Here is a 22,083-nt window from a genome sequence, read left to right on the forward strand (position 1 = left end):
GGTAATTAGCTTGTAGTTTATTAACCTGCTGTCCATCAGAATGGTTCTCTAGTGATGTACAGTATTTCACAAGAGATGTTCTGAAGGATGTTTACCTATTTTCAGAAATGTCAAGCTTAGTACTGTAGAATACCAGTACTGTACTGTAGTCTGATGGAATGGTTCCAGTGACACATTGGATTCCAGTGTTTTTTGTTTTTGTTTACCTTATTCTAAAGGACATTTGTTTGTTCTCTTCCTTTCAGTGGAGGAACCTTTTCTCATACTGGCAGATCATCATGAAATCAGGAAACTAAGTGTGGATGGATCAAACTACACCATTTTGAAACAGGTAAGAGGAAACCATATATCTACAAGATAATATAGAAAACATATCTACACAAGTGAAAGTATTTGTTTTAAACTGATGTCAAAATATGCATATGAACCTTAGTCTGTCTGTCACTCTGTTTTGGAAAGATAAGACCGTCTCAGGGTAAAATGACAGAAACCAGAAGATCAAGTGCACACAATTAGATCTGTAACCGTATCTGGTTTGCATATATTTATCCCTGTCAGTAAGATTACCTTGCTACTACCCTGCCATGTTGCATTTAGTTAAGATTTTACATTTGAGTCATTTAGCAGATGCTCTTATCCAGAGCAACTTACAATTAGTACATTCATAGTTGTCCTTGTCTTGTGTTTCACATGTCTCTGATTCATCTGCTGACTTTGACTGTTAATGAGAGAGGGGGGGAGAGAGAGAGAGAGAGAGAGAGAGAGAGAGAGAGAGAGAGATTAAAACCGGATCATGAAATGGAACCGTGAAACCTTAATGGTGCAACAATTAAGATCCGTATAGTGACTCATCTGTTATAACAAGTGGCCCACAATACTGGCCCATTGAAAACACCCTCATTTAGCCCTATTAATACACTCTGCCTGCAAAGTGAGTCATTATCTAAATCAGTTAAATGTAGTCTATTTAGTGTCTTCTTTGTACTAAGTACTGACACTTTGTATATCATTGCCTAGCAGGTAGCCTAGCGGTTAAGAGAGTTGGGCCAGTAACTGAAAAGTCGCTGGTTCAAATCCCAGAGTCAACTAGGTGAATAATTTGCCAATGTGCCCTTGAGCGATTAGCACTTAACTCTAACTGCTCTGGATGAAAGAATCTGCTAATTTACTAAAATGGATGGTATATTGCATTTAATGTCATTGTACAAAATACTGACACCTTTTCATGGATCACTGCCTAAGCTAATTGAATCATGTACGGTATCTTGTTTGTATTTAATTTATATTAATTTCAAAGTGCTCCAGGTTACTTAGATACAGGTATAGTTATTTGGAGAGATAATGGACTTTCTTACAGCAAAATGTTCACTTAACTTCTCATTCCTATTTCATAGGAAATATCAGAAGCATTTTTAGCTGAGATATACGTGGTCTAGGTTGCCTAGCCTGACCTTGTTATGAAGAGATGATAGTTGAGATGTTGTCAGAAGAGCCACAGCTGCTTGCTTCTTACAGAGAGAGCTTTGTATTACAGTATATACCCTGTGTACCATCTACGTTTAGGAATTACATTACATCATTTTGTCATTCTCCAGTTTGTCAACCTTCCAATTTCAATGTGATTCTTCACTCGCCCTCCCTGTGGGGGAGTCGACCTGCTCGTGTTGATTGACAGTGGGAAATAGTGTTAGTGAGGTCCCTACGGAGAATCTATTTCAATCACGGTTAGTTCTCATCACCACTGTCATGTTAGCCACTTGAATCCCAGGTTCATTTTATGAGTCACACACTCTGAGAATAGAGTTTAACTTGGGGGAATTCTATAGGGGCCTATTGAGAATCATCTCTTCCTCCTGACTCTGTTGAGTGGCCTGGCTGGCCTCAGCAGCAATCATTCACTTTAATCACTATGTTAGCATTAATAGAAGCTGAAGTGGGGGGGATCTGCATATGGCCATCTCTACTAAGTAGCACTGCTGCATTACTGTCTGGCTGACACTCCACTGACCTCGTGTCAGTGTATCAAACCATTACATGTTCAATGTAAGTCATGCCACTAATGATTTTATGTAAATCTGAGATGATGATCCAATCAGCATGTTACAGTTATTAACCCTTTTCATCAGATGGAATGTATCTGGACTTAATCACACTACAAATGCAGTTGAGTCATCTTACCATATCCATAATTTTCATACAATTAGGCCTACAATATACTTTATTATGCCTGATGACAGGCCTACATACAATAGCCTACTTTGGACCTCTGTCTTTCTCCCCCTTTGTATTATTAAATGTAAGAGATTGAGTCCGCCCATATGCAGTCCTTTCCTCCAATGAGCTGTTTGGCCTTAAGAGCTGCTCTGTCTGAGAGAGAGGAAAGAGAGTGCTCCCCTAGAGAGGTCCCTAAGGATACTGGCACAGGCTGTCTTTGAGGGTGTTGATGATCTGATGAAGATGTCTGGTACAGCCTGTCAGATTCTCCAACACCTTATCCTGGCACCTGCCGTGCAGCCCAGCAGAGGAGGTGCAATTGTTAAGGGAGTGTTTCCTATCTGACTGACAGGGGGTCTTCTGAACATGACAGCAAGAGATGTACCTCACTCTTATGTCTTTGATAGGATAGGGCTTCTCTTGGTAGTGATTCAGTTTTCACTGGGTTTAAGAAAATAGCTGAAGACAGTCACTGCATTTCGCAGGAGACTCATGCATGCTTTTACTACAAGCAGGCTTGACTACTGTAATGCTCTCCTGTCTGGTCTACCCAAGAAAGCCATTGGTCAACTGCAAAACATACAGAATGCTGCAGCACAGGTACTGACCAAGACCAGACGGAGAGCACACATTACACAGGTTTTAAAGTCTGCACTGGCTGCCTGTGAGTTTAAGAATTCATGTTAAGATTATTTTATTGGTTTTTAAATCAATCCACGATTGTGCACCCCAATACATGTCAGACATGCTTGTAAGTTATGTAACCAGTAGGTCCCTCAGGTCATCTGGCACTGCCCTTTTAACTATCCCAAAGCTTAGGACCAAGAGGCATGGAGAGGCAGTCTTTAGATGTTATGCCCCCAGCCTCTGGAATAGCCTGTCAGAGAACCTGAAGGGGGCCTTAACTGTGGACATATTTAAAATCTTAAAACACATATTTTTAGCTTTGCTTTTCCTTAGCGTGCTTTTTAGTTGTTTACTTAGTTTCATTGTTTTGTTTTTTATCTTGTTTGATGTGAAGTAAATATTTCAGCATTTATTTTCATTGCTCATTTTCCTGTCCACAGCGTCACCATGTGACCAAACTGAACTATATTCTACAGGTTAGCTAGACTCCTATCCCCAAGCGTGTGTGCCAAATTTCATTACTCCCAGTTAAACAGATCAAGAAATATAAACATGTGCCCATTATAGCGCCACCGTGTGGTTGATCACAATGTCCTTGCATTGGTTGAGTCTTGACTTTGTTTGGAACATGTGCATCAAGTTTTGTTACAATATTAATATTTTGTGTGTGATTTATATGCATTTATGTGCCAGACCACGACCAGGTGAATGTTTATTGGTAGAGTGGAGACCATGTTGTGTGAGATGCTAGCTTGGAAAATATTGCGTTGAGAGACCTTGGGCCAAAGATGCTGTATATGAAGTTTCGTGCAGATCGGTCATTCGGTGCCAGCAGAGTAGCATTTTAAGTGTTTTTTTTCACAAAATTCAATATGGCGTCTTTGAGGCAAGTGTGTTCCTTATGAGTAGAGAGACCTATGTACCTATTTGACTCAAGTCAAATGGGGCATGCCATTGCATGAGAGGGTGTGATTCATGGGCCTTTACCATCATGCCAATTTGCACCCTCCCAAGCCATCTCACAGCAGTTTGTATATTTCACCAAATCTTTGGAGAACCAGAATAATAAACATCAACAAATACAATAGGGTGTCAACCAGCTTCACTGCTTGAAACCCAAGCTAAATCTAAATATGTTGACCGGCCAGTATGTGTGGATTACTTACATTTGTGAATCACCCACTTCCAGAGTCTCACTGAAGAAGATGCCCTCACTTACAGTATACATATAGTGCTTTCGGAAAGTATCAACACCCCTTGACTTTTTCCACATTTTGTTATGTTACAGCCTTATTCTAAAATAGATTAAATAGTTGTTTCCCCTCAATCTACACACAAAAACCTATAATGACAAAGCAAAAACAGGTTTTAAAATGTTTTTGGAAATGCGTAATCGTTTTTTTACTGAAATATCACATTTACATAATGTAAGTATTTAGACCCTTTACTCAGTACTTTGTTGAAGAACCTTTGGCAGCGATTACAGCCTTGAGTCATCTTGGGTATGACGCTACAAGCTTGGCACATCGGTATTTAAGGAGTTTCTCCCATTCTTCTTTGCAGATTCTCTTAAGCTCTGTTAGGTTGGATGGGGAGCGTTGTTGCTCAGCTATTTTCTGGTCTCTCCAGAGATGTTCAATTGGGTTAAAGTCCGGGCTCTGGCTGGGCCACTCAAGGACATTCAGAGACTTGTCCCGAAGCCACTCCTGCGTTGTCTTGACTGTGTGCTCAGGGTCATTGTCCTGTTGGAAGGTGAACTTTCGCCCCAGTCTGAGTGCTCTGGAGCAGGTTTTAATCAAGGATCTCTCTGTACTTTGCTCTGTTCATCTTTCCCTCGATCCTGACTAGTCTCCCAGTCCCTGCCACTGAAAAACATCCCCACAGCATGATGCTGCCACCACCCTGCTTCACCGTAAGGATTGTGCCAGGTTTCCTCCGGATGTGACGCTTGGCATTCAGGCCAAAGTGTTCAATCTTGGTTTCATCAGAGCAGAGAATCTTGTTTCTTATGGTCTGAGAGTCCTTTAGGTGCCTTTTGGCAAACTCCAAGCGGGCTGTCATGTGCCTTTTCCTGAGGAGTGGCATCCATCTGGCCACTCTACCATAAAGACCTGATTGGTGGAGTGCTGCAGAGACGGTTGTCCTTCTGGTAGGTTCTCCCATCTCCACAGAGGAACTCTGGAGCTCTGTCAGAGTGACCATCAGGTTCTTGGTCACCTCCCTGACCAAGGCCCTTCTCCGCCGATTGCTCAACTTCTTGCTCCCAACTTCTTCCATTTAAGAATGATGGAGGCCACTGTGTTCTTGGGGACCTTCAATGCTGCAGAAATGTTTTGGTACTCTTTCCCAGATATGTGCCTCGACATAATCCTGTCTCAGAGTTCTAGGACAATTCCTTGTCCTAGAGTTTTTGCTCTGACATGCACTGTCAACTGTGGGAGCTTATATAGACAGGTGTGTGCCTTTCCAAATCATGTCCAATCAATTGAATTTATCACAGGTGTACTCCAATCAAGTTGCCGAAACATCTCAAAGATGATAAATAGAAACAGGATGCATCTGAGCTCAATTTCGAGTCTCATAGCAAAGGGTCTGAATATTTATGTAAATATAGTATTTCTGTTTTTTATTTTTAATACATTTGCAAAAAAAAAAAAACTAGTTTTCGCTTTGCCATTATGGCGTGTTGTGTGTACATTGAGTTTTTTATTTTATTTAATCATTTTAGAATAAGGCTGTAACATAACAAAATGTGGAAGAAATCAAGGCATCTGAATACTTTCCGAATGCACTCTACTTTCTTACTGTTCTTTGCATTACTGAAGCAATTTTATGATGACGTACCACTTAATCACAGCTTTTATTTACTCTTTATTCTGCTTTTAAATCTTGCTTATACTTTGAATTACGCTAAATTGCAATTCAAAAATCTATTTAACTCGTGAAAAGAGTACTTCGGGTAGCATTTACCCTTTATGTTCAATTTCGTGTAGCTTCTTATATATGTAGATTTGGTTCATGGGGGAATTGTTCATGTCTGACTATTTACTGTTTGTTTCCAGCATATGTTTCTATGTGGCTTGTGTATGTAATGTCTGAACTGCAGTAAGATCTTCCTTTTTTAGGACAATAAATGTCAATTGAATCTAATAATTTCTCTCTTGTATCTACAGGGCCTGAACAATATCATCCACATAGACTTTGACTACAGGAAGGAGTTCATCTACTGGATCGACTCTTCCAGGCCCAGTGGACGGAGGATCAACAGAATGAGACTCAATGGGAGTGACCTTAAGGTACTGCTGCTAGGGGGGTAGTCAATGCCCCTGAATGCCCCTACCATATGCTACCTACCTTATGCTATTTTACCCCTGAGAGCTTGCTCCCATGCCCCATGCCCCATTTCCCTCTCACCATCCTCTCATGCCCAGCTGGCTTCTTTTATGTAGATGAGGATCATCCTGCAGTGCACACTGCGGTGTGAATGAACTTAGTTCACTCTTCAGTTGTGTCCCAATGGTACCCTATACCTTATATAGTACACTGGTCAAAATGATGGGCCCTGGTCAAAAGTACTGCACAATAAAAGGAATAGAGTGTCATTTGGGATGCATCATTCAATGGATATAGAGGTTGTAAATGTCAATGCTCCCAGTTGATAATTGATTCATTTCATCCTGTTTATAGGCAGGCATCATAATGGACTTGTATCATTCACTGAGACAGTAAACAGTGAGGCAACACTGTAATCAATACCTATTAACAATACAACAATTAGCTGAACGCAACAGGTCTGTAACATAACAGCTTTTCTCTGGCTTAATCATGGAGGTCCGTTCGGGTCATGGGATTGGAGCCCAGAACACACAGACGTCACAGGAACACCTGGTGGCCGCCCCGTTGCTCCCCGTTCTCTCAACTCATTAGAATTAGTGTGTGGGGGGCAGGAGGCTCATTCAGCTCAATTACACCCAGCCTGTGTCCCAAATGATATTCTTGTTCCCTATGTAGTACACTACCTTTGACCAGGACTGATAGGGCTCTGGTCAAAAGGGTGCCATTTTGGATACTGACCCAGTAGTCCTTGTTTGCCACACTGCCAACACCACCATGCCACCCTGCCACGGATCAGAACCAGCTAAAGGGTTTGAGATAGATCTGTAGTTTTAGCATGGGGGTTAATTAAGAGAACAGTGACTAATGCGGTTGATAGTCTAGCAATAGCCTAACAATATGACTTATTTTATGTCAAAGACAGGGAGAAGGCAAAGCTGGGGATTTGTGCTTGTGTACTACAAGGCAAGTTAATCCCCGTTAAATGAAGAGCATATGTTTCTTCTCTTTTCAGGCATGGAAAATTGTGTTATTTAAAAAAAAAAATTTTTGATGTAGCAGTACCATATTTAGACTTACAGGAAAGGATGAGCGTTTTTCTACATACATTCATGTTTTTTCTCTGACATTGTTTGACAATGCAATTTAGACAATTATGTTATAAATAGACCCCTGGGTTATAGGTACTGTTATAACTAACCCTAACCTAACATTTTAAGTAAGAAGTAGGTACATCTGTTGCTATGGGGTAATGATGTTAGGGACAATACAGGATGAATCCCCACCTCTTTAAGGAATACCTGGGATAGGATAAAGTAATCCTTCTAACCCCCCCCCCCCTTAAAAGATTTAGATGCACTATTGTAAAGTGGTTGTTCCACTGGATATCATAAGGTGAATGCACCAATTTGTAAGTAGCTCTGGATAAGAGCGTCTGCTAAATGACTTAAATGTAAAAAAAATGTAAATGTAATGTTTGCCAAAATAATAATGCTTGCCAAATATGTAGTTATCCTGGTTATAGGTAACAATCCTTCATATGAACTGCCTCCATTATTACACATATTATTTGTTAATTGTGGAAATAAATTAAGATATGCAAGATTTTTTGTTATATATACAGTACCAGTCAAAGGTTTGGCAGAGACTAAAATAAGAGAGGTCATTTTTGATTATGTCATCCAATTAAGTCAGGCAAGTCAGTTAAGAACATATCCTTATTTACAATGACAGCCTACCCCGGCCAAACCCAGACGATGCTGGGCCAATTGTGCGCCGTCCTATGGGACTCCCAATCACGGCAGGATGTGATGCAAAAAAAATTCAAACCAGGGACTGCAGTGACGCCTCTTGCACTGAGATACAGTGCCTTAGACCACTGAGCCACTCGGAGCCCAATAGCTGGCAGCTTCATTAAATAGTACCCGCAAAACACCAGTCTCAACGTCAACAGTGAAGAGGCGACTCCGGGATGCTGGCCTTCTAGGCAGAGTTGCAAAGAAAAAGCCATATCTCAGACTGGCCAATAAAAAGAAAAGATTAAGATGGGCAAAAGAACACAGGCACTGGACATAAGAGCATCCCGGAGTCGCCTCTTATTGTTGAGACTGGTGTTTTGCAGGTACTATTTAATGAAGCTGCCAGTTGAGGACTTGTGAGGTGTCTGTTTCTCAAACTAGACACTCTAATGTACTTGTCCTCTTGCTCAGTTGTGCACCGGGGCCTCCCACTCCTCTTTATATTCTGGTTAGAGCCAGTTTGTGCTGTTCTGTTAAGGGAGTAGTACACAGCATTGTACGAGTTCTTGAGTTTCTTCATTTCGCAGAACAAGAATAGAAAGCTCTTTTGTTTCTGGCCATTTTGAGCTTGTAATCGAACCCACAAATGCCAATGCTCCAGATACTCACCTTGTCTAAAGAAGGCCAGTTTTATTGCTTCTTTAATCAGAAACAGTTTTCAGCTGTGCTAACATAATTGCAAAATAGTTTTCTAATGATCAATTAGCCTTTTAAAATGATACATTTGGATTAGCTAAGACAACGTGTCATTGGAACACAGGAGTGATGGTTGCTGATAATGGGCCCCTGTACACCTATGTAGATATTTCATTATTTTTTTTTTTATCTGCCATTTCCAGCTACAATAGTAATTTACAACATTGATGGGATGGCGCATCACTGCAGAATGCTGTGGTAGCCATGCTGTTTAAGTGTGACTTGAATTCTAAGTAAATCACACAGTGTCACCAGCAAAGCACCCCCACACCATCACAACTCCTCCTCCATGCTTCATGGTGGGGACCACACATTCAGATATCATCCGTCCACCTACTCTGTGTCTCACAAAGACACGGTGGCTGGAACCAAAAATCTCAAATTTGTATTCATCAGACCAAAGGACAGATTTCCACTGGTGTAATGTCCATTGCTTGTGTTTCTTGGCCCAAGCAAGTCTCTTCTTATTGGTGTCCTTTAGAAGTGGTTTCTTTGCAGCTAATCGACCATGAATGTGACGTGGTGAGGTGGACCCTGGATCAGAGAAGAGACCAGACGAGGAGTCAGTGATTAAGGATAAACATAATACTTTACTCACAGGATCACAGTACAAACAAATCTCGAAAACTCACTCAGGAAACGACCGCACACAGTAAAAAATTCAAGCTCCTGCAAAGGACAACAGAGAAAACACCTCTTTTAACAGGTCAATCATAATGAATAAATAGGACACACCTGAGTGTTGTTCATGTCTCTGCTGCCCTCTGGTGACCGGTGGAACAATGACAATGAAGGGCAGATTCACGCAGTCTCCTCTGAACAGTTAATTTTGAGATGTCTTTTACTTGAACTCTGTGAAGCATTTATTTGGGCTTCGATTTCTGAGGCTGGTAACTGTAATGAACTTATCCTCTGCAGCAGAGGTAACTCTGGGTCTTCCTTTCCTGTGGCAGTCCTCATGAGAGCCAGTTTCATCATAGCGCTTGATGGTTTTTGCAACTGTACTTGAAGAAACTTTCAAGTTTTTGAAAATGTCCTCATTGACTGACATTCATGTCTTAAAGTAATGATGGACTGTTGTTTCTCTTTGCTTATTTGAGCTGTTCTTGCCATAATATGGACTTGGTCTTCTACCAAATAGGGCTATCTTCTGTATACCACCCCTACCCTGTCACGAGAACACTGATTGGATGAAATGCATTAAGAAGGAAAGAAATTCCACAAATTAACTTTTAACGAGGCACACCTTTTAATTTATATGCATTCCAGGTGACTACCTAATGAAGCTGGTTGAGAGAATGCCATGTGTGCAAACCTGTCATCAAGGCTAAGGGTGGCTACATTGTTTTGTTTAACACTACTTTGGTTACTAAATGATTCCATTTGTGTAATTTCATATTTTTGATGTCTTCACTATTATTCTACAATGTAGAAAATAGCAAAACATAAAGAAAAACCCTTGAATGAGTAGGTGTGTCCAAACTTTACTGGTACTGTATATATTTTTTAAATAACTGTTTACAATCGAGGTGAGGGTGTTGGAAATGCTTTTGGCAGTTTATCTGCTTCTGTTATGTGGGTGGCACTGTGGGCCCTTTTTAAAGGATGGGTCCAAATATCCCAAAGGCCCTAAGATAGAGGTGGACAGGGATGGTCTGCCAGACAATCCAACTTTGGATGGAGGGAGGTTTTATCGGGTTGAATAGTGGAGAACAATTGGAGGTTTACTCAGTAGCAGTGCAAATACTATGGTACTGCTACAGTATATGGACACTCAGTCATTATGGTAATGTCTTATGGTAAGTTTACAAACATATATTATGATAAATAGAATTGACACTTGTATCTCATTATGGTAAATGGTGAAATAAGTATAGCCAGTTGTAATTGTACAATTTTAGATTAAGTTTTGTGGAATAAGGTTTGAGTTGGGAGAAATATACTTCTTCCATGGTCAAAGAAACTCAAAAGGTGTGATAATATGAATTAATAATCATTTTGATCTAGCAAATTGTTCAAACAGATCTGCAAGGTAGATGGATTCTTTTACATATGTTATTGGACCATAAACAGATTTGTACATTTAATCAAAGCCTATTGGATGACAACTTATTTTTAACCAGGACAAAATAATTTATAGCTGACTTTTTCCAATATAATATACAGTAGGTACAGCAGATCCCCTTATTGTGTTGGACACTTTTAAATGTGCTATGCAATTAAATACTGATCTTTTAAACAAAAGCAATTTTGGTCAAAATAATTCATATTAACAAAGGAAATGGAGAGATCAACAGTACAGTGGATAGCAATAAAAACTGTACAATAGAGGCATAGAATACGTTAGAGGAAAACTAAAAGAAATGGAGGAACTTATTTAAGAAAGATTAAGTGTAATATATTATAAAAAATATAGCGAACTGTATGGAATATAGGGAAAAGTGCATCAAATTCCTTTTTAATCTTCAACATTTAAAATTCTTTGAAAGTTGTTACAAATTACTGAATCACCCATGATTAACCAAAGGATATTTTGAAAGAGGAAGCAAAGTCCACTAACCAAAGTTAATTGTAAGGACATTTTTTTCTATTAATAATGTAAATTTAACAGCTGTACAGAAAGATTCATGTGAAGACCTAATTACAGAGGATGCATTTATGGATGCAATTAAAGCTTTAAGTCGGGGTAAACTCCAGGGCTGCATGGCATGCCAGTTAATGTATATCAAACTGTTTTTTAATGTACTCAGAGGACCAATATTAGCATGTTTTAACCACTCCTATAATAATTGTAGATTATCAGATACTCAACAAGGTCTGATTTCATTATTACTGAAACAGGACACAAGTGGTAAATATAAAGATCCAGCCCATTAAAAAAAATTGAGGCCCCTTACACTTCGGTGTTGTGATGTAAAATGCATAGCGCATAGAAGTAAACAGGTATTGCCGGATATTATTCATCCTAATCAGACAGGTTTTTTACAATGGACAATACATTGGAGATAAAATATAGGACAAGTACTGGAAACAATAGAACACTATGAAAGATCTGGGAAACCAGGCCTGGTATTCATAGCTGACTTTGAAAAGGCTTTTGATAAAGTGCGACTGGAATTGATATATGAATGCCTGGAATTTTTACATTTTGGGGAATCTCTGATACAATGGGTTAAAGTTATGTATAGTAACCCTAGGTGTAAAATATTAAATAATGGCTACTTCTCAGAAAGTATTAAACTGTTAAGAGGAGTAAAACAAGGTTGTCCACTATCGGCATATCTATTTATTATGGCCATCGAAATGTTAGCTATTAAAATCAAATCCAACAATAATATTAAGGGGCTAGAAATCCCAGGGCTTAAAAAGAAAGCGTCATGGTACACTGATGATTCATGTTTTCTTTTAAATCCACAATTTGGATCCCTCCACAGCATCATAGAAGATGTAGATAATTTTTCCAATCTCTCTGGATTACAACCAAATTGTGATGTGTACTATACACAGGCAGTGGCAGTACAGGTAGATGAGGAAAAGGAGGTAGCCGGCAGCAGCAAGTCGAGACACAAATTAGTTGAGACGAAGATGACAGCTAGCAGCGATCAACCAGCCAGCCAGTCAACAGTGGCTTTTATTCCACATGTCACAAATAAACCAACTTGTATATGATTTCATTTGCCCTAAGTGTCTACACACTGGACTGAAAATCACTATAGATCCCACAACCAGGGATTCTGTAATTCTGTCATGATAGAATATGCGCACTGTGAAGGTGATCGTGATGCATTTAGGAGGAGTGTTTACACTTCCTCCAGGCTGCATGAGTGCTCAAGGGGAGATGTGGCATTTGACATAAATGTGAGGATGGTTCTTCTAGCCCACAAACTTGGACTTGGTTATGCTGTACTTAAGAAAATAAGCAAAGTTCTAGGGATTTCTTCTTTGCATCTCAGCTCATATCAGAGACATAACAGGAGAGTGACAGGGGAGAGTAGCACATTATTGTCAGGTGACTTGCTGTGTATAGATTTCCTTGCTCCAGCAAATGTATTTAAAGTGAATAAACAGAGTGATAGGAAAATATAACTATACAATGAGACTGTCGCATAGGCCTACAGTGTCATATGGCTGTAGCCTACTGTGATTACTGAGAAATTAGCTTTACATAAAGTAAATACATGTTGATATGCTAATATTTACATAGGGTAACATGCTGATATTTAGTCATGCAGTTATGACTGTAATGTCGACAGACATCATAATAAATACTTTAGTTGCAGAGACTCAGAGAGGGCCACAGTCAATGGAGAGTGCTGCAAAGATAATTAGAAGAGCATATGCAGATATAGACCCAGACATAGCAGATTTGCCGGATGAGGATGCCATCATAGACATTCATGTTTCCTTTGGCAGAAGAGAGGATTCACTTCCAACTACGGGATAGGTGTGTGCATAGACATTGTAACAGGTCTAGTGATAGACTATGAGGTGTTGTCTTCATACTGCCATGCATGTGTGATGAAAAGGAAAAGTGGAATTAGTGAGGAGGAGTTCAGGGAATGGAAGGATTCACATGCAGATGACTGTGCTCCAAACGTCTCAGGTTTGAGCAAAGCAATGGAGCAGGAAGCCGCTAAACGCATGTGGGCCAGATCAGTCAGTCGCCACCACTTTCGTTACACCCAGATGCTCTCAGATGGTGACAGTACTGCATACAAGGCAGTTGTCAAATTAGATCCCTACCCAGGCATTGAGATAGGGAAACTAGAATGCATCAATCATGCCCACAAGAGGATGGGAACAGCGCTTCGTAAACTTAGTTCAGAGAAACACCTTGGGGGAGAGGTGTAGGGAAACTCAATGCACAAAAATGTAAGTCTGCAAGACTTTTACAGGGGTGCAATTCTTGATAACCAGGGTGATGTAGAGGGCATGAAGAATGCTATCTGGGCTGGTCTTGTCCATTCCATGTCATCAGACGAAATCCCTAATCGCGGTAGATGCTCGTCATCTTGGTGCTGGTACCAGCGAGCCCTAGAAAATGGTGAAGATCTACCCAGTCACAAAAACCATGGAGTCCATACTTTTTTTAATAGAGAGGTTGCACAGAAAATGGTACCTCTATATCATAGGATGTCAAATGATAACCTTCTCAAAAGAATGCAGCACAGAGGAACCCAGAATGCAAATGAATGTCTGAACTCTGTAATATGGTCGCGATGCCCCAAAACTGTCTTTGTGGGCAAAAAAAAGCCACATTGACGCAGCAGCCAGAATGGCAGTAGCCACCTTCAATGAGGGAGCCACTGCTATATCAAATGTGATGGACAATTTGTGGCTTGACAGCACTTTGGTGACACTGGAAGCAATCAGAGAGGAGGATGCGAGGCATGTTGTGAGAGATGATGCTGCTTCAACAGATTGTGCCAAGCGTAGGTGCAGGTCCCATGACAAAGTCAAGAAAGTAAAGCGGCACCAGCAACATCTCAGAGGGCCTTACATATGGGGCAGGCATAGCTGATTAATGTTCTGTACATTTCAACAGCCATACAAAATCCTTGTAAGTGACAAGTTGAGCAAAGTGATATGAGAATTTGCTCAAAACTGCATATTTGCCCAAGAGACCAGTATTCAAAGCATACGCTCTATTGCTTGAAACAAATTTATTAAACATGCTAATTTATTTTCTAAAAGGTATATTTTATGTTTGTCAGTTTAGAATTGATATAGGAATAACAGTTTAATTAATGTGACATAAATGGTCATATTTATGGAAAGTACATTTTAATTGCATTAGCCTATCTTTATCGGCCATTTTCTCAAAATGACACTCAAAGCGGCAATTAATTTTTCTCAGTCTTCCAAGGACGTACATTCACATTATTCCACACACAGGTTCTTAGGTCTTATAGTCAGACTTTTACAGAGGCTTTTTTTAATATCTTGTGTCATTTTGATTTTAAGTGTCATTTTATCTGTAAATATATGCACAATATGCCTCCGTCATACATGTGAATAGTGTTTTTTTAATCATTCCATGAAAATACAATATTTTGATAAACTGATCTGTAAAAGTCTGACCATTTCAGTGTCTTATCACAATAAAAAAAAAATCTATCCAAACTGGTTCTCTAGCAGATTGGTAAGAATGTCTCACCCAATGTTCAAGACTATACAAAGACTACCGTTTTTCAGTTATTTGAAAATGAAATAATCTCCAAAATATCACTTTTTAAAACAAGACAGAGGAAGTTAGTAGTTTAACCTACCAGAAAAGACAGAACAAATATTACAACAAATATGGTTAAACTCAAATATACTAATTGATTAAAAAAAACATTGTTTTGGAATATAGTTTTTTTAATCAATTAGTATATTTGAGTTTAACCATAATATTTGTTGTAATATTTGTCCTGTCTTTTCTGTTAGGTTAAACAACCAACTTTCTCTGTCTTGTTTTAAAAATTGCTCTGGCAATTTCCTTTCTTTTCGGCGTCAGACCAATGCCTACTTCTCACTTAAAACAGTTTTTTGTTTTTAATTATATTGTGCTGACAGAACATCCTAGATCTTACCTACCTTTCCAATAACAGCCCTTAGCAAGCCTCCAGCGTGTGCTACTATGGTCGTTGACTCTGTTCAAACAGGATGTTAAAGCATAATTAAAGGTAATCAGAGGCAAAAGAGGTGATTTGTAGTCAGAATATATGTCAGAGCCAAAGGCAGCGCCTCCAGTGAGATCTACATAATAATGGAGCCAGCCCACCTAAATGTAAGACAGAGAACACCATTATGTTGGCTCAGTTATGTTTGAAATACTTAACATCTTTTATCTTGATGGTGATTATAGTTCTATGCTCATTGTCTATAGTCAGCAGGTGTGAATTTGGACATCTGTGGGTGGTTGAAATACTGAGAAACCTCTCTCTGAAGACCATTCAGAGGGGAAAGGGTGTTTCACATAAAGGCAATTCTATGCCATTTAAAGAACCATCAGAGGCATCCATGTTGTGGTGTACTTTCAAAATTGTAAACAAGCACAAACAACACTTTCTTGTTGGGAGGTAAAGAGTTTCTAGGATTAGAGGTGATCAAATATGTTGTGTGGATTCATCAGATTAGTGCGTTTTTATATACAGTGTATTCAGAATGTATCCAGACCCCTTCACTTTTTCCACATTTTGTTACGTTACAGCCTTTTCTAAAATTGATTAAATCGTTTTTTCCCCTCATCAATCTACACACAATACCCCATAATGACAAAGCAAAAACAGTTTCTCCTATTCTTCTCTGTAGATCCTCTCAAGCTCTGTCAGGTTGGATGGGGAGTGTCGCTGCACAGTTATTTTTAGGTTTCTACAGAGATGTTTGATCGGGTTCAAGTCCAGGCTCTGGCTGGGCCGCTCAAGGACATTCAGAGACTTTTCCCGAAGCCACTCCTGCATTGTCTTGGCCATGTGCTTAGGGTTGTTGTCCTGTTGGAAGGTGAACCTTTGCCCCATTCTGCGGTCCTGAGCGCTCTGGAGCAGGTTTTCATCAAGGATGTCTCTGTACTTTGCTCAGTTCAACTTTCCCTCGATCCTGACAAGTTTCCCATTTCCTGCCACATCTCCACAGCATGACGCTGCCATCACCATGTTTGACCGTAGGGATGGTATTGGCCAGATGTTGAGCGGTACCTGGCTTCCTCCAGATGTGTTTCTCATGGTCTGAGAGTCCTTTAGGTGTTGCCATTAGTCTTGGTGGTTCCAAAGTTCTTCCATTTAAGAATGATGGAGGCCACTGGGTTCTTGGGGACCTTCAATGCTGCAGATATTTTTTGGTACTCTTCTGTACCTTGACACAGTCCTATCTCAGAGCTCTACGGACAATTCCTTCGACCTCATGGCTTGGTTTTTGCTCTGGCATGCACTGTCAACTGTGGGACATTATATAGACAGGTGTGTGCCTTTCCAAATCATGTCCAATCAATTTACCACAGGTAGACTCCAATGAAGTTGTAGAAACATCTCAAGGATGAATTTCGAGTCTCATAGCAAAGGATCTGAATACTTATGTAAATGAGATATTTCTGTTAAAAATGTTGTATTCATTTGCTAAAATTTCTAAACTGTTTTTGCTTTGTCATTATGGGGTATTGTGTGTAGATTGATGAGGGAAAATGTAATTTAATCGATTTTAGAGTAAGGCTGTAACATAGCAAAATGTGGAAAAAGTGAAGTTGTCTGAATACTTTCCGAATGCACTGTATAAAATAAATAAAATTAATAAAGCATTGTACATTTATTGATGCATTCCGCGCCCCATGCAAGGCATTACTTGCAAGGCACTAGACAGATGATCTGCAGTTACCAGATGCCCAAGCTGCAAAACCATAAACGTGGAGATATCAACTGAGGGACAACTCAAGGAGATTAACCTTCAACATTCATAATCTTGTTCAGTACATGAGAGCAAATTTAGTCATGACAGCCACAGTTTTCTTATACACAGGAGTTTACAGGTTTTTGCTAACACCTAATTCAAATAATTGGGGTCTAAATTGAAGACTTGCACACAATGCAATCCCAGAAATCACGTCTGTGTTTCAGAATGAGCTTCATAAATTACGATTTCCTGACAAATCTGCATAATAAACAACAACATGGGTGAATCTCTTTCTATCTAACATTGCAATGTTGCACACTCCTGAATAATGTCCTAGGATATAGTGATTATCCTATTGGATGGAAGGTTCACAACAAATTCTTTACATCTGCACAATGTCAGTTTGGGATTTCCTTCAACCTGGAACAAGCTGAGACAAGGGGGGAGAAATGAACCTCACTGCTCAAAGTTCAGGGCTGGTTCAAGTTGCTAAAGCCACAACTGTCTTTACAATAAAATGTCATCAATAATTGATTTTGTTATATATAAATCTCCCGTTTGGCATGTCTCTTGTAATCCGGTTCACAGCAGCACTGACGGATGTGTTGACTTGACAAGTGTGTCTGAGTTTTGAACGACCCTTCACCCCCTTTTGTTCTATGCTGGCTGAAGACCTAGCTAGCCAGTAACTAGCTAACACCAGACACATATGAAACGGGAAACATACAGTATAAGTATCTTTGCCATAGATGAATAAGGTAAACTTTTCATTATATTTGCTGACACCCTATAGTCAAATTTTGGCACCAGTAGAATAGCTATATAACCCACGCCCTCTCTGCAAACACTGCTTCTCCGATGTTGGTTACAAGGCGGAACTTACTTAAATTAGGTTAGAGAATATCATGTTGCCATTGGTGTATTAAAATCAGGGTTAACGTGATGTTACCTTTTTCCCTTAATAATAAATCCAAGTGTTTGACATGGGGGAGGGGACGACTAACTTTATGATCAAACTTTATCAATGTAGAAGTAAGTCATTTTTCAGACTTTGGTCATCATCCTTTGATCTGGTTTCCTTTTAAATATCCTCCAATTTCATGAAAAACATGATTTTGACAGTTGATGACCTTTTAAATCAATGCACAAGAATAGAGGGGCTAGCAGAATATCACAGGCTCTACTTAATGTGTTGAATATTAACCACTTTCTCCCTGTCGTTTTACCTTCTTCTGATGGAAAACACAATCTGTTACATTTTGGAGACTATTTAAAGCTCCAGTTTAGTCTAAATTACTGCTTAGGGTACAGCCTAGTCACCTTGGCAAGACTATATTTCTCTTGCAAATGATGATAAAGAAGACCTCAAAGTGCATCATGTCCTTTAATGGCAGATTGCATGGGTGTTCTTGGGTTTTAAATAGTGTTTCAAAGTACCAGTTTCATGTGCCAGCTGGCACTATCATTGTTTATTCAAAACAACTGCTTTGCTAATTCAAAAGCTGCCTGAAATGAGAGACATTGATTGAGAGTTACTGTAGGATTCTACCATCATTAAGATGAGGTTTTTCACTTGTTTCAGGCATTAATCATATAATGAGTGTTTAGTTTGTTGTTGTCATTGTCTCTGCTAGTTGTTTATACCCCCCTCTCCTTTTCACCAGATAGTCCATCGTACGGCCGTCCCCAGTGCGCTGGCCCTGGACTGGATAGGGAAGAACCTGTACTGGTGTGACATCGAGAGGAAGAGCCTGGAGGTGTCTAAAGCTAACGGCCTCTACCCCTCTGTCCTGGTCAGCACTGGTATCAGGAACCCCACTGACCTGGCCCTGGATCCACAGTCAGGGTACTCTATCAGACACTTTGACCTCTATCCTCTGACCTCTAACCCTAACCCCACTGACCTGGCCCTGGATCCACAGTCAGGGTACTCTATCAGACACTTTGACCTCTATCCTCTGACCTCTAACCCTAACCCCACTGACCTGGCCCTCGATACACAGTCTGGTCACTGTATCAGACACGTTGACATATGTGTATATCCTCTAACCTTTGACTCAAACATGTATGTTACAGCCAAATCCAGAAGCAAGGTGGTGACAATACTGTGTCTACTTTTACTTATCAGGGTTTTTCCAATTAAGACTATTAACTTAAATTATCAATCAAATTTCAATCAAATGTAATTATTAAGCCGTTCTTAAGTCAGCTGATGTCACAAAGTGCTGTACAGAAACTCAGCCTAAAACCCCAAACAGCAGCAATGCAGGTGTAGAAGCACGGTGGCTAGGAAAAACTCCCTAGAAAGGCCGGAACCTAGGAAGAAACCTAGAGAGGAACCAGGCTATGAGGGGTGGCCAGTCCTCTTCTGGCTGTGCCGGGTGGAGATTATAACAGAACATGGCCAAGATGTTCAAATGTTCATAGATGACCAATCAGGGTCAGATAATAATAATCACAGTGGTTGTAGAGGGTGCAACAGGTCAGCACCTCAGGAGTAAATGTCAGTTGGCTTTTCATAGCCGATCATTCAGAGTATCTCTACTGCTCCTGCTGTCTCTAGAGAGTTGAAAACAGCAGGTCTGGGACAAGGGAGCACATGCGGTGACAGGTCAGGGTTCCATAGCCACAGGCAGAACAGGAGAGAGAGAAAGAGAGACTATTGCAACATAAATACTGGAGGGTTCGGGAGACATGTGGCCCCGTCTGACAATAATCCCACCCACTTTGCCAAAGCACAGCCCCCACACCACCAACTTACCATCCTGAGACAAGGCCGAGTGTAGTCCATGAATATCTCCCCCACAGCACAAACCCGAGGGAGGGGGAGGGGGGGGGCAACCCAGACAGGAAGATCACGTCCGTGACTCAACCCACTCAAGTGACGCACCCCTCCTAGGGACGGCATGGAAGAGCACCAGTAAGCCAGTGACTCAGCCCCTGTAATAGGGTTTGAGGCAGAGAATCCCAGTGAAGAGATGGGAACTGGCCAGGCAGAGACAGCAAGGGCGGTTCGTTGCTCCAGTGCCTTTCCATTCACCTTCACACTCCTGGGCCAGACTACACTCAATCATAGGACCTACTGAAGAGATGAGTCTTCAATAAAGACTTAAAGGTCGAGATGGAGTCTGCGTCTCTCACATGGATAAGTAGACTATTCCATAAAAATTGAGCTCTATAGGAGAAAGCACTGCCTCCAGCTGTTTGCTTAGAAATTCTAGGGACAGTAAGGAGGCCTGCGTCTTGTGACCGTATCGTACGTGAAGGTATGTACGGCAGGACCAAATCGGAAAGAGAGGTAGGAGCAAGCCCATGTAATGCTTTGTAGATTAGCAGTAAAACCTTGAAATCAGCCCAAGCCATAACAGGAAGCAAGTGTAGAGGCTAGCACTGGAGTAATATGAATTTTTTGGGGGGTTCTAGTCAAGATTCTAGCAGCCGTGTTTAGCACTAACTGAAGTATATTAAGTGCTTCATCCGGGTAGCCGGAAAGTAGAGCATTGAATTTGTGACAAAAACATGGATAAAGTTTTCTGCATCATTTTTGGACAGAAAGTTTCTGATTTTTGCAATGTCTTGATATGTTCGTCAAAAGAGAGATCAGGGTCCAGAGTAACGACGAGGTCCTTCACAGTTTTATTTGAGACGGCTGTACAACCATCAACATTAATTGTCAGATTCAACAGAATATCTTTGTTTCTTGGGACCTAGAACTAGCATCTCTGTTTTGTCCGAGTTTAAAAATAGAACATTTACCACCATCCACTTATGTCTGAAACACAGGCTTCCAGGGAGGGCAATTTTGGGGCTTCACCATGTTTCATCGAAATGTAAAGCTGTGTGTCGTCTGCATGGCAGTGAAAGTTAACATCATGTTTCCGAATGACATCACCAAGAGGTAAAATATATAGTGAAAACAATAGTGGTCCTAAAACGGAGCCTTGAGGAACACTGAAATTGACAGTTGATCTGTCAGAGGACAAACCATCCACAGAGACAAACTGATATCTTTCCGACAGATAAGATCTAAACCAGGCCAGAACTTGTCAGTGCAGAGCAATTTGTGTTTCCAATCTCTCTAAAAGAATGTGGTGATCGATGGTATCAAAAGCAGCACTAAGGTCTAGGAGCACGAGGACATATGCAGAGCCTTGATCTGATGCCATTAAAAGGTAATTTACACCTTCACAAGTCCAGTCTCAGTCTAAAGCCAGACTGAAGTGTTTCGTATACATTGTTTGTCTCCAGGAAGGCAGTGAGTTGCAGCTTTTTCCCCAAAAAATTTGAGAAGAATGGAAGATTCGATATAGGCCGATATTTTTTTTCATATTTTCTGTGTCAAGGTTTGGCTTTTTCAAGAGAGGCTTTATTACTGCCACTTTGAGTGAGTTTGGTACACATCTGGTGGATAGGGAGCCGTTTATTATGTTCAACATAGGAGGGCCAAGCACAGGAAGCAGCTCTTTCAGTAGTTTAGTTGGAATAGGGTCCAGTATGCAGCTTGAAGGTTTAGAGGCCATGACTGTTTTCATCAATGTGTCAAGAGATATAGTATTATAAAACTTGAGTGTCTCCCTTGATCCTAGGTCCTAACGCAACTAACTTTTGGTAACATTTAACCTACTGTTTTTAAAATGTTTTGTTAGTGAGATCTTCTAAGACCTCGCCACATTCCTCCCTGTGTAGGTATGTGTTCTGGGTGGACTGCTGTGAGTCCCCTTATATTGGTCGTGTGGGCATGGATGGCCGTGGGCAGGTCGTTATCATCGACAAGGAGATCTACAGCCCAACTGCCCTCACTATAGATTACACCAACAAGAGGCTGTACTGGGCTGACGACAACCACATTCTGTTTGCCAACATGGATGGCTCCCAGAGACACAAAGGTGAGGCAGAATACAATGGGTACATTTCCTTGCATCCTCTCTCCTCACCTCCTCAAAACAAATTGGAGAATAATGGAAGTATTTGATCTATTAAAAGTATTTGAAAGAAAACTAATATGTTTAAACACAGGTCTGATTACAACACACTGCTGATCATTTGT

The 22,083-nt window shown here is 40.4% G+C and overlaps 1 protein-coding gene across 8 annotated transcripts in view; it reads left to right on the forward strand.

The window, feature by feature from the left end:
- lrp1bb (low density lipoprotein receptor-related protein 1Bb) overlaps positions 1–22,083 on the forward strand; it is a 441,142-nt gene that overhangs the window by 374,761 nt on the left and 44,298 nt on the right. For all 8 annotated transcript variants that reach the window (XR_003869151.1, XM_029711578.1, XM_029711581.1 and 5 more), the window contains 4 exons: positions 246–331; positions 6,015–6,137; positions 18,701–18,882; positions 21,723–21,922. Coding sequence is in view for 7 of the 8 variants with exons in the window: in XM_029711578.1 (XP_029567438.1) it covers positions 246–331; positions 6,015–6,137; positions 18,701–18,882; positions 21,723–21,922 (591 nt within the window). In the remaining variant the exon portion in view is untranslated. The remainder of the gene's footprint in view (positions 1–245; positions 332–6,014; positions 6,138–18,700; positions 18,883–21,722; positions 21,923–22,083) is intronic.

Source organism: Salmo trutta, chromosome 24 (assembly GCF_901001165.1).
Source record: "Salmo trutta chromosome 24, fSalTru1.1, whole genome shotgun sequence".
NCBI lineage: Eukaryota > Metazoa > Chordata > Actinopteri > Salmoniformes > Salmonidae > Salmo > Salmo trutta.